The sequence below is a fragment of the Ochotona curzoniae genome, unplaced genomic scaffold (genome assembly GCF_017591425.1).
Source record: "Ochotona curzoniae isolate NIBS_2020 unplaced genomic scaffold, NIBS_Ocur_1.0 scaffold_3835, whole genome shotgun sequence".
Lineage (NCBI taxonomy): Eukaryota > Metazoa > Chordata > Mammalia > Lagomorpha > Ochotonidae > Ochotona > Ochotona curzoniae.
The window spans coordinates 22809311-22822794 of NW_024467114.1; the positions used below are offsets into that span (position 1 = coordinate 22809311).

Sequence of the window (13484 nt, forward strand, 5' to 3'; positions counted from 1 at the left end):
AAGATAGGAAAAGTCAAAAGTGGGGCTGATGCAATAGCTCAACTAACTGGCTAATCCTCCACTTCTAAGCACCAGTATCCCATATGGGTGCAGCTCGTGTCAATGCAGCTCCCTGCTTGTGGCCTGGGAAAGCAGTGGAGGATGTACAAGTGTTTAGGACCCTGTACCCATCCTTGTGGGAGACCTGGAAGATGCTCCTGGCTCCTGGCCTTGAGCTATGTCAAATCTGGCCACTGTGGCCATTTGGAGAGTGAACCAAGGGATGGAAGATAAGTCAAACACTTAATATGTTTTTATGTATCTTTTTGTGTGAATATATGTGTGTCCCTCTGTCTGTCTTCCTTTAAATTGAATAAATTTAATAATTAAAAAGATTATTTTATGATATAGCCTTTGACCCATGGGTTTTTTAGAAATGTTCCAAATGTTGTAAAATTTAGGGATGTACTTCAAATTGTTTAATTTGTTATTGATTTCAAGGTCAGTTCCACAGTTGTCAAGATTAATTGGAAATTGTTGAGACTTTTGTGATCCAACATCTTATAGTCAATTCAGATATGACTTATGCATGTACTTGAAGAAGTGGTGTGTTCTGCAGTAGTTGAGTGTAGTGTTTGTTATATCCCAGTAGGTTAATTTTGTTAATGCTATTCAAAATCTTCTGTAACTTCACTAATCTTTTTTACTTGCTAAGATATATAGTTAAAGTCTAAAAATATAGAAGTGAACCAAGACACTACATTTTTGTTAAGTAATTGGAGCTTAATAATTCAATTTAATTCATTTATGCATTTGCTATTTACAGCATTAACAACAGGTAAAAGCTACATAATTAGGACATTCTTGTTCGTCTTTATGGAACCACATGCTCCGAAACAAATTCTTCCTGAAGTTCATGGGAACAACCATCCAGACACGCACCACATCCACAGGACACATGTGCAAGTGCTGTTATATGGAGCTTACACTGTGTTGCTCAGGGCCTTACCCAGCCATGCTACAATGACAACTTGCACTCCTGCACTCTGCTGCTGTATCGGTATTCCTAATGTACAAATTCTAGCGTGTTTTCTTCTTCCCCCAAAAATTTGCCATGGGTTTCCTAATGCCTCCAGGAGAAAATGGGTTTGGTAGCTTAGCACACTTTTACCTGCCAGGGTGCATTCTCTGCCTTTACCAGAAATTTTCTCTCTTGACATGCACCTGAGTTTCCAACACCTGTCTGATTCCCTAAACAAATCAGTGCTCACCTGCTCTCTCAGTCCAGCACCTACCTTCCCTTTAGTCCATTTCCTGCCACCGGCTGACCGCTACTCAGCCCGCAGGTCAGTGCTGATGCCCCTTCTAGGGAGGTTCTGGCTAGGTGACTTTTTTTGTCCCTGGGACTGGCTCAGCCCTGTCTCACCTTTGCCACCAGGCTTCCTGGACTGCTCTGTGAGTGCTGATAGGCCCTCATGTGTCCTGTGGATGTGCTGATAGCTGAGAGGAAGCACTGCGTCCCCTCCCCCCACCACCGCCCTTGTATTGCTGGAGCTTTCGCATTGCCTATGCACAAGAAACACTCAGGAAATGCCGCCATCTCCACTAGTCAGCCTTGGTGATAGAGGCAAATCACCAGGAAAAAATGTTCCCTAGTAGCTGTAGACTGTGATGTGTAAACTTTAAAGTTCCTTTGGGCATCCCATTTAGAAGAGTTGTAAGGTATAAATGGCAGGCAGGGGATAGGAGTGATGTCAGGTAGCTGAAAAGTACATGGGACACATCAGTCTGATGAATCCTTGGATGGGAGGGACTGAAAAAGAGGTGTTTTTGCTCAATGCGATTTTAGGGTCCGTGATTCATCAGGCCATGTCACAGAGGTGCTGTTAAGGAGCACTTTCCTTTCCTGGTCTTTCAAACTGAGCAGAACATGTCTCAGATAGCAGCAACCATCATTGGCCACAGGGGCATCTTAGGAGCTGCATATCCATCCGCAGGGGGACAAGTTTGGGCAGCACATCCAGATACAAGAAAGTGTGCTTCTGTTACAATGTTCTCTTGTACTTTATTTTGGCTTTCCTTCTGGGGGTATCTGAAGCCCAACAAATGTCTGTGCTTTCCACATCTAGCACCACAGCATATTCAGTGACCTCACCATGTGGGGAGGATAATCCCTGGTCCATGGCAGGGTAGTTTTCTGTTTTAGAAAGTGGAGTCATTAAGTTGCTTCCTGACGGAGTCTACTGTTTTAGTACTAGAGATTGTCTTTCCAGCAGACAGCAAGCACTTCTCAGTGTCTCACCCCAATAGCATTCACCTTCCAAAGCATAGTGTGTGCCAGCTCTTTCCTTCCTTGGCTTTCCTCTTCCAACACCTCTGTTGGCATTCATTCAGGAGAACTGCACATCACAATTCATGGTGGACTTGAGGTCATAGAAAATGGAAGTGATGTTGCATTTCATGCCATGTGTTGCAGTTAAGATGTGTGCAGAAAACAAAGGTGTTTGTGGGGAGAAAATGAAAGACCCCTGTAGAGGTGCTGTGACTCCTGGCCATTGAGATTGTACACTGCTTAGTACAAAGGCATCTTGCCAAAGGCTGAAAGCATAAGCTATTCCTAACATGGTGCTGTACTTCTGTATGGAGACTGCTATCTGGCAGGCATGGTGACAGGAATGGATGGAGTGCTGGAAACTATGAGCATGCACTCAAAAGTGGATATTTGTTACTCTCATTGTTGTAGCAGCTTCCTTTCCATGCTCCCTTGTGCATCCATTTTGAATGCTCATGAAATAAACTGTTGGGATACTGAGGCTAAATATCCTTTTGAAGCATATTTGGAAGGCTGGTAGCTATCTTCACTAAATTACAGGCTACTATTTACTGTGGTCCCTAGCCCTTGGAGACACTAGTCTCTTAGGTGGAATGAATTCACTTGGAGAATGAGTCAGATGTACTTTGCTAGGAAAACAGAGGAAGGGAGCTGAGCCTTCCAGCCTTAGCTATTCATTTCCAAGTTTATACACCAATTCTTTATAATACGGGTATGAAAGAAAGATCTGGCTACTTTTCAAGCACTCCTCCTTTAAAATTTAAAGTAAAATTCCTTAAAATTATAATTGTATTGAGTAAAATTATAATGTATACTAATGGATATAAATTAAAAATATATATAAACACACATGCATCAGAGTCACAGAGCAAGCTCCCAGCTGCTGACTCCTTCTCCAGATAGCATACCAGGGGTCAGCTGGAAGGTTAGAGCACAATCCAGCATTGAGCATGGTGGGTGGCAGGGACCTAATTACTTGAGCCATCATCTGCCACCTCTCTAGGTGCACTTCTCTGGAATGAAGAGTGGAGCCAGGCTCAAATGGCTCAGATCCAGGTGTCTTAACTGCTACACCAAGTGCTTGACCTTAGATTACTCTCCTTAAATAGATTCAGATCTAGGGAAAATCTGTGCTGTGGTGAAACATAGAGAAAGGTCTTCCTTGCCAAGAATGTTAAGAATTTTTGAGACTGGTCAGGCTGTTAGTTGGCTAGTAGTGAGCAAGAATTCATTGGAAAATGTTCTGCCCAAGAAATGGACATTTTAGTGAGAGTTGGAAATGTGTATGTGGCAGGGGGAGGAATGGGCATGGCAGGGGTGTTCTACACAGGAAGGATGGAGAGGTGGAGGACCACCATGCACAGACAGCCAGTGGACCAGCCCGCACCTGGTCACTATGATAAGGCACAGCCGTATCAGGCACAGAGGGCATGTAGAATTCCTCAGGATTTTGTGGTGGTAACAGTATGCAGTTATCGAATGTACCTTGCATCAGATGTGGGCATCATGCCAGACTGGACCTGCAAGTCTAGAAATCTGACCATGTTTTATCTCCTTTTCAGTAACTGCTCCCATTTTTCTTCTTGTCTTGCTTTCTTTTCAAGTTCTTTTACTCTGTCAGTATCTTTGCTTTTTGTGACATTGATGCCAGCTTTCACTTTTGTCGTGCATTTATCTTGTCTTGGATTTTCCTGAGCACACAGATGACCCCAAAGTTTCCCTTGTTTCCGTTAGTACATGTTTTCCACAAACTGAGTTATTTCTCTGCTTTTTGAGTGCTGTTTTCCCCCTCTCACATGTTTGCTGTATTCCCCTCCCCTGCCTGTTTACTCATTCTTCAGTATGGGAGGGGATGAATGCCAGCTGCATGTTTTCCATGAACTCACTGAGTATTGGTGGGGGGGTGAGAGCAGGGAATTTGTCCTGGGCTCCCTTCACACTGTGCTAAGCTGTTAGGGTTTTTGGTTCACCTCATAAACGAGAAAGATGTGGGTTGATGTAAATTTTGGTACCTCATATGTGTCTCAAATCTTTCCTGGTTTTATTGAAGTCACTTTTCTAAGGTTTGTTATATAGAGCCTGCTGATGGGTCAGACCTTTGTACTGGATACATCTGTGACTGCCCACTATCCACTGGGCATGGCCACAGGTTGTAGCAGTGAGAAGTCCGCCACTCTGCCGTCAGTGGAGCTGGCTTTCAGGGCTGCTGATTTGCACTGCTGGGTAGGGTTTCAAGAGAAGCTTGCCCTGGGAGCATTGCTCATCAGGTCTGGGCTTCCTGCTCTGGATTGGATTCCCCAGGAATGAGAATTATCAACAATCTGGTTGTAAACCCATAGTCCATCTCATGTTCTTCAATTGCTTTTTGAGTGGCTGTAATTCTCAATTTATAGAAGTGGTGTTGGAGGCATCCATGCAGATTTGGAACTTGGGCCCAGTATTGTGGTACGGTGGGTTTAACTGTCTCCTGTGACACAAGCATACCATATGTGTACCAGTTCAAATCCTGGCCGCTCTGCTTCTGCTGCAGCTCTCTGCTGATGTTCTCAGGAAAGCAGTGGATGAGGATCCAGGTACTGGGGACTTCTATCATTCACATGGGAGAGATGGATGGAATTCCAGGCTCCTGGATTCAGCCTGGCTCAGCCACTGAGCCTCCCTCTCTCTCTGAAACTCTGATTTGAAATAAATGTTAAAAATAAGACAATTATTAACTTGTCTTAGGAAAAGAAGTATCAATTCATTTTCATGTTTAGTTCTCCATGAATTATTAGGATTATAGTTATAATTATAATATTAGGATTATATTACATTGCTTTATCCAACAACCTTTGTAAACTGTGTGTATGTACAGTTTGGGAGGTCGGCTTTCTCAATCCATGATCCATTTAATTGAAGCTTCATGAATCTGTGGAAGAACACTGTGCTAGAATAAGCCTTAAAGTTACTTTTGTTTGTTTTGTTTTCTGAAAAGCAAATGAGTAGTAACAGTTTGAGCTTGTCAGTACCTGAGAATATCTCTGTTGGCTTCACATACACTTGGCAGGCTTTATGAATAGTTAAAATAAATGTTGAATTGTACCATAATTATTCTCAAAAAACAGCTCTGTTAGTAAGTTGTATTCTGATGCTTAGCATGGTGGAAAGTCAGTGGCAAGCCTGAAATTTGTTGTTTTGTAAGCAATGCATTTTTTTTTAAAGATTTATTTTTATTATTTTTTTATTGGAAAGGCGGATATACAGAGAGGAGAGACAGAGAGGAAGATCTTCCGTCCGATGATTCACTCCCCAAGTGAGCGCAACGGGCCGATACTATGCCGATCCGAAGCCAGGAGCCTCTTCCGGGTCTCCCAAGCGGGTGCAGGTTCCCAAAGCTTTAGGCTGTCCTCGACTGCTTTCCCAGGCCACAGGCAGGGAGCTGGAAGGGAAGCGGGGCTGCCGGGATTAGAACCGGCGCCCATATGGGATCCCGGGCGTGCAAGGCGAGGACCTTTAACCACTTGCGCCACCGCGCTGGGCCCAAGCAATGCATTTTTTTAAGGACGTCCAAGTTCTTCCTTCTTTGAGATGAAGATTTACAGTGGATTATCCTGGATGTTTTCACTTGTTTTTCTGCTTTCAATTTGATCCCTTTTCATTTACTCACAGGCTATATTTCAGGTTTGCAAAACTTATTTAATGAAAGCTACTATTTCACTTTATCTCTATGGAAGCACCTATTCTGCATTGTTAAGATCTACTAAGTTCTATTGAAAAAAAAAGTCTAAAAAAGGGCAAAACTGATCATTTAGAAACACATACAGATGTCATATACCTAGGATGTCTTGCAGGTAGTCAGTGCTTGGCTTATTGGAAAAAAGTTTTCTGATTTCCCAATTACAAAAGTTTATCTATTGATCTTATCACTTGCTCACTTGAACCCATTACTATTTTTTCCAAATATATTAGGATAAATAATAACCTTCAATGATTGTAAATTGTGTCACCACAAAGACTGTTACTTGCCTTTTGAATTCTAATGCAGTGCCTTTTTTTCTCCTAGGTTACGGTCTTTGGTCAAACAGTTGGAGAGAGGGGAGGCCTCGGTGGTGGATCTGAAGAAGAATTTGGAATATGCAGCTACAGTGCTGGAATCTGTCTACATTGATGAAACCAGGTAGGCTAGCAACGACAAGAGAATGGTGCAGGGATGCTGAATTTCCTGTTCTATGACTTTTCTGAAGCTGCTGCAGCTGGCAGGGACATGTTAATATTCACATTGCTGGCCTTGAAGCTTTAGTTTCAAGAACGAAATGAAATGGATTTGGAGAAGTCACTTGCCCTCTGCACTTCCTTCTGTCTACAAGGAGCCAATGAATTTATCTGACATGGCCCTTATGGCAAGGAAGTGAGATGATGTAAAGGGTGCAGGGCTCTGTCCTCATCACTGCACGTTGTTAGTCTCAGTTTAGGAGTTGGGCCTGTATTTTAATTCATAATGTCTATCCCATGCAGGCCCCTGATAAATAGAGCAACACGTGTTCTCTCAGTGCACATTGGGCTCAAGGAGGAAAACTGCCTCAGTCTGCTTAGCACATTTTCTGCTTGGATATTCATGATATCTTACTTTGCTTTGCCAAATTCTAATCTCAAAGTATGCCACTGGAATCCAAAGATTGTATGGTTTTTCTCTTTTTCTGTCATATATGCTTTGTAAATTCAAGAAACCTGATATTATAGTTAATTCCCAATATTGTTTTCTTCTCTTTCCCCCATTTAGGATAGAAAAAAAATCACCTTTACATGGACACCTGCTTTTACTTTTTATTTTCAGTAGGACTTAATATATAAGTTTAAAATGTTGATTTTAGGGAACAGTTGGTATAGCATGCCACGAGCATCACACATGGGTTCCAGTTTGTTTCCTGACTGCTCTGTGTCTGCTCCCCTGCCACCCATGTGGTAGATCTGGAAGAAGCTTCGGGTCTTGGCTTGTCCGTCCTTGGACCTTGTAGCTATTGAGGGAGTGGACCAGCAACTGTGACATCTCTCTTGCTCTCTCTCTCTCTCTCTCTTTCTCTCTCTCTCTCTCTCTCTCTCTCTGTAAATCTGAGTTTCAAATAAATAATTCTTAAAAAATTGAATTTCAGCTATGTTGTGACAGTACTATTGACATTTATTTACAGTGGTCTGTCCTATGAATACAGCTGTCAGGTGACTTAAGTCATTGTGCTCAAATATAGAACTGCAATATTGTGTGGATTTTGCTTGAATTTAAACCTTACATTTCTGTAACATCCAATAAAATTAGAAAGAAGTTGACATCAGTGGGGTTCATTAATTTAGAGAAGTGAGTTGTTATGATTTAGTTAATACTTTGCAAATTCTTTGAGTAATATTTTTATTAAATGTTTATTTACTTGAAAGTGAGAGTGGGAGAGACGGGAAATGAGAGAAAGAAGGAGAGAAAGTGGTTGCTTATCAGCTGGTTTACTACCCAAATGACAATAATAGCCAGAGCTGAACTAGGCTAAAGCTGGGTCTCATCTGGGTCTCTGGCTTGGGGAGAAGGCTCATCTTCTGCTTCTAAGGTGCATTAACAGGAAGCTGGATAAGAAGCAGAGAAGCTGGGAATTAAACTGATACAATGATGGGGGATGCAGGCATTGCCAGTGATGGCTTAACCCACTGTGCACAACAGCCTCCTCCTTTTTTTCCCTAAAAATAAGTTAATGCCACATGACCCAATGTATATAATAACTTAAGACTTCTTGTGAATGTGTTTTAAATTTTTATTGAAGAACCCAAACACACACTCACTGAGAGGTTGAAAAGTTGAGAATGTTTATTCAATCTGCAGACACTGTTGGTGGCTGGGACAGGACCCACCTCAAGCTACCAGCTGGGACCCCAATCCATGTGAGTCAGAGAGATAATTTGAGGCATCATGGTTGCCTCCCAGTGTCTGGGTAAGCAGTGACCTGCAGTTAAGGAGCTAGAGGAATATAGATTCCCAGGCACTCAGGTATGGGAAGCAATGATCCTAACTGACATTTCAACTTTTGGGCCAAGCACTAGCTCCCTCGGTGCATTTTGTAAGTAAAAGGGATAAATTCCCCTGAAATGCCACAAACATTCTAGAAACAAAAAAATGCTGGGTGTCCCTAGAGCCTGAGGTGATGTATCCATTATTCTTTTCTCTTTGTTCCTCTGTTCAGTATGTAAAGGGAGCCATCATAAAACATCAATTGTAGGTATAAGCTTAATCAAGACAGTGATGTGTTTGGGCCAAGGAAGATGGCATTTGGTGTCTTTGAACCTGTCTGTGCAGGTGGGGTTGGAGGGAGTGGTTGGTTTGCAGGAGTACTCTGACCCCAGGTGTCATCTGTTTCTTGTGCTCAGGCGACTCCTGGATACGGAAGATGAGCTCAGTGATATTCAGTCCGACGCTGTGCCTTCTGAGGTCCGAGACTGGCTGGCCTCTACCTTCACCCGGCAGATGGGGATGATGCTTAGGAGGAGTGAAGAAAAGCCCCGGTTCAAGAGCATCGTCCATGCTGTGCAGGCTGGGATATTTGTGGAGAGGTAAGGAGGTCATTCATTGCGCCAGAGGGATGGCAGAGTCCAGTAGCTGCAAGCTTGGCTCCAATGTGCAGTTTAAAGATTTCTTTGTACATTCAACATTTGCAGTAGAAGTATGTCTTTATATGAGAAATGGCAAACACTTTTCTGTAGCATCATTAAGTCATGTTTTTGCCTTTGCCCAGAATTCTTTGTTAAACAGGATTTAAGTTTTGTCCTCAATTTCTATTTATCTAAATATCTAATAATATTTAATTATCCAATAGATAACATTTAATTATCTAATTATCTAATAATATTGTCTAATAATATTTTCAAAATATTATTTGCTTGTTTGAAAGGCAGAAATGGAGTCAAGGGGTAGGATGGAGGAAACTAAGGAAAGGAGGGAGGAGGGAGTGAATTTTGAAATTCTATCCATGGGCTCACTCCCCAAATGCCTGCAATGGCTGGAGCTGGGTTGAAGCCAGAGTCAGAAGATGGGAATTCTGTCCACATCTCATAACATAGGCAGCAGGGACCCAACCACATGGACCATCAGTCACTGTTGCCTCTTGGCAGCAAGCTGGAGTCAGGAGTCAAACCCAGCAACTCCAACATGGGATATAAGCATCTTAACCTAGGTCTTAACCACTAAATGCTCATAGCCAATCTGATTTTGAAATCAGGAAATCAAGTAATACAGAATACTTTGAATGTGATTATAGTGTCTGTATACAGAGCGTAAGTTATTGACCCAGTAAAAACTGGCAGTTAGAGAGATGCAACTGTCTCTTTAACCCAGAAATACTTCCAAAAATAGATGTACTTTGCCCTCCATCTCTGTGGTACAGTGTTGGCTTTGACGAGTTCCATGGTTACCCAAGACATTTTCCTTTCCTGTTTTGACACCTCTCACGACCAGGCTCTTCTAAAGGAGTGCTCCAGGGTCCACATTGACATTCAAGTGCTGCCCTATGTCCTGGTCATGCTGTGCCATTGTTCTCTCTGGTGGACAAAGTCAATTCCTTAATTTCTAATATGGGGCATATAACCCTACTTCCCAATGGTTCACCTTTGATTTTTGAAGTTTAGCACATGGGCTGTGTAAGTGACTGTGAGAAAGGCCTAAGGAGTTTTAGGTTTCTGGGACACCAGTTAGCATGACTTCTGCCTGTTTCTCAATGCTCAGTGTAAATGTGTGGATTGCTGATCCTTATTGCTAAGCTGTCATGTTGTGTTCCCCTCCCCCAACCTCTGATTCTGCCAGAATGTATAGACGGACATCAAACATGGTTGGCCTGAGCTACCCACCAGCGGTTATTGAAGCATTAAAGGTAACATCAATGAAAAGGTTTTACAATGTGTGTAATTCTTCATAAGAACAAAAAGTGCACGAAAAGAGATTTTCATTCATAGCTCTTTTCCCAGTTATTCTCAACTTTATTCTTTCATTATTGTTTCTGTCTCTAATTCTGCCTCACATACAGATTTTTTTTAAGGCAAGTTTAGGTCCCAGACCAGTATTCTTCAGAATCCTTCACTAAAGAATCTATATTTTAATTGAGCCTTCTAAGTAATTTTGAACATTTGCGAGTCACAGTTACGCTTTCTCTGAAATGAGGGCCCAAAAAACTTGTCTCGTTGATTTTATTTATTAATCCTCATCTTTCTCCACCCAATATTCAGAATGTATCTTTTGTTTAAGCTTGGAAGTATCCTTATTTTCAGTGTTAAAGAACTTTTATTCTTTTGGCTCATTCTAGAGACTAGGAATAAGCATTGTCACACATGACCAAGTGTTTTCTGGTACACTAACTTTACAGTGGTCTCTTGGTCAAGGCCAAGTTGCAGACAATGGCTGCAAGCTATAGCAGTGCCAGTGGTCATGGCCAAGGTAGAGCGTCAGGTTCAGGTTAATCTTCAGTGGCCTTGCTGACTCTGGGCTGCACCTTACCAGGGGGGATTTATGGATGAAATTAGAATCAAAACCCAGATTCATGGAGTTCAGGCACCATTACCAGGTGGAAGATCACACAGAGGCATCAATGGGTCACTACTTGCTTCTGCCACCATATGGTGTCAGGTCCCTCGTGTCATCTTTGATATCACCACCTGTAAAATTGGGGGAAGAATCACCTATTTTAGAATTCTACTTAAACAATGTGGATAGAATCAGCATATTATTTTATATTCTATATGATACATGTTTCTGAACACCTTTAAAGCTCTTAACTGTAGCTCAGGAGGAAATCACTGATTGACTCATGTTAGAGGTTAAAGACATTTCTAAAGGAAAGGAGTACCTCAGGTGTTCATCATTAACCAGTAATAGTTCATAGGCTTTGTGGGAAACCCAAGTTTCTGAGAGTCTGTGTGTGTGTGTATGTGTTCCTAATACTTAATGATGCTGGGTCATCTTAAGGAAATAGGTAACATCCATTTCTCTTCTATAGAATGTGACTAATCATACTATTTTATTTTTAGAAAATTACATCTTTAGCATGCATTATAATTTGTGATATAGAGCAGGCACTCAATAAATTATGGTTCTCATTAGCTGGAAGTCTCTTTAGTTTTGCTTTTTTTTAACAGCAAATGCTGTGGAGGACTGTCAGATTGGAAACAAATCTCAGTGTGGTGGGAATGGCATTGGAGAACTGGTTAGGAGAGCTGGAGAGTGGGCTGCTGGTGGGGAATGCAAAATGGTGTAATTGACAGCACCCTGACACATGCTGTCTCCCTCTGTGTTTGGCAGGATGTGGACAAGTGGTCCTTCGATGTCTTTTCCCTCAATGAGGCCAGTGGAGATCATGCACTGAAATTCATTTTCTACGAATTACTTACACGCTATGATCTAATTAGCCGCTTCAAGGTCAGTAGCTCATTTAAAAAGGTCTGTAAGTGTACTGTATCCCTTTGACCATCCTCGTCTGAGTTGCAGGACAAGATGGCCCTGAGGACTGTTTTAACACCATCTGAAACTGCGGTGGGCGACCCAGTAGACATAGCTCCAGTGGCCATTACCATAGGTTCTCTCATGGTGATGGCTGTTCGCTGCACCCTTGCTGGTGGATCTCTTTGGATCCTGGACAGGCATACTTGGATCCCCATTTCCCAGAGACTCTAAACTGAAGGCTACTCTGCAGGTGCTGCTGATGGATCTCATTTCAGCCTGACCTGATGTTGTATCATCCACACTGTCAGACAGTAACAGAGACTGAGTAAGTGTGGGCTGGCTCCATAAACTCCTTATTGACCATGTGGCTCATTCAGATGCTCTCACTTATCACCTGTGACAGCTCACTGCTCAGCCACTCATGCTCAAATGAATTCTTCAGCTTTAAATAAAGAGTGTGAATCTCGATTCACGGTCAGCCCTGACATTCTCAAATGCTGTAGCCTCTTGAAATTGAGTAGGTCAGTGTCTTCATTGGCTGAAATTTATCAGGTCAGCTCCTCATGCATCTCCCAGTAAACATGAGCCTCCAAAAGGCACAGACCTTTTCCTGTGCACCACGCTGATGTCTCTGCACAGCCTGGTTCTTTATTGCTGTCCTGGTGCTGTGTACTTCAGTTCAGGATGTACTTCTTACATGACCATCAATACTTTATGGCCTGGGTCCTTAGGTCCTTCATTTCTTTTGCATCAGACACTGCCTGAGAATCCTGCAGGTGCTGGGAGCCCTTTGCTCAGAGCAATACTTGTATACATAATCACAACTACTTCACAAGCTTATGTTTCTCCAAAGAACAACCTGTTGAGTCCATGTTCCTTGTATCTTCATTTTCAAAATGACTTGGCTGGGAGCTGCATGGAGGCATAGCAGTTGAAGCCATCTCCTACAACATCACATTTCATGGGGACACCAGTTCATGTCCTGGCTGCTCCACTTCCCATTCAGCACCCTGCTAGTTTCCTTGGAAAAGCAACAGACATGGCCCAGGTGCTTGGGTTCTGGCTTTTGCAAGCTCAGCCTAGGCTTCTGTGGCCATCTGTAGAGTCAACCAATAGATAATAGAACTTTCTTTCTCTCCCACTGTAACCTTAATTTTCAAATAATTAAACAAATCTTTAAAAAGAAAAGATTTATCTTTTGAGCTCTTAAAGGTAATGCTTAAGTTATTTAAGCCCAGAAAGACAAGTATCACACCATTTCCTTCTTAAACAGAAACTATAAAATTAAGGTGATCATAGAAGTTAAAAATGTAATGGTGATGGGGCCAGTGTCATGACAGAGCAGATTAAAGCTACTGCCTGTGATACTGGCATCCCGTCTGGTGATTTAATGTGTTCCAGATGCTGTACTTCCATTCCAGTTTCCTATGAGTAGACTGGGAAAAGCTGCAGAAGATGGCAGTTGTTGGGCCCCTGCTCCCCACACGGTAGTCCTGGCAGAAGCTTCTAGTTCCCGGTTTTGACCTAGCCCAGGACTAGCTCTTGTGACCACTGCTGGAGTGAACCAGTGGATGAAATACCTGCCTCCTCTCCCATTCTTTCTCTGTGACTCTGGCTTTCAAAATAAATAACATAATGATTGCTAGAGACCGAGGAAGGAAATGGAGAGTGAAGGACAGGGAAAAATTGATGGACACTAAGGTGTCACCAAACAGTAGTGAAAAGTTCTGGAAT

General features: G+C 42.4%; 1 protein-coding gene across 4 annotated transcripts in view; it reads left to right on the top strand.

Moving 5' to 3' along the window:
- PDE1C (phosphodiesterase 1C) overlaps positions 1-13484 on the top strand; it is a 418728-nt gene that overhangs the window by 327337 nt on the left and 77907 nt on the right. For all 4 annotated transcript variants that reach the window (XM_040964585.1, XM_040964586.1, XM_040964588.1 and 1 more), the window contains 4 exons: positions 6354-6467; positions 8693-8875; positions 10122-10188; positions 11610-11726. In XM_040964585.1, coding sequence (XP_040820519.1) covers positions 6354-6467; positions 8693-8875; positions 10122-10188; positions 11610-11726 — 481 coding nt within the window. The remainder of the gene's footprint in view (positions 1-6353; positions 6468-8692; positions 8876-10121; positions 10189-11609; positions 11727-13484) is intronic.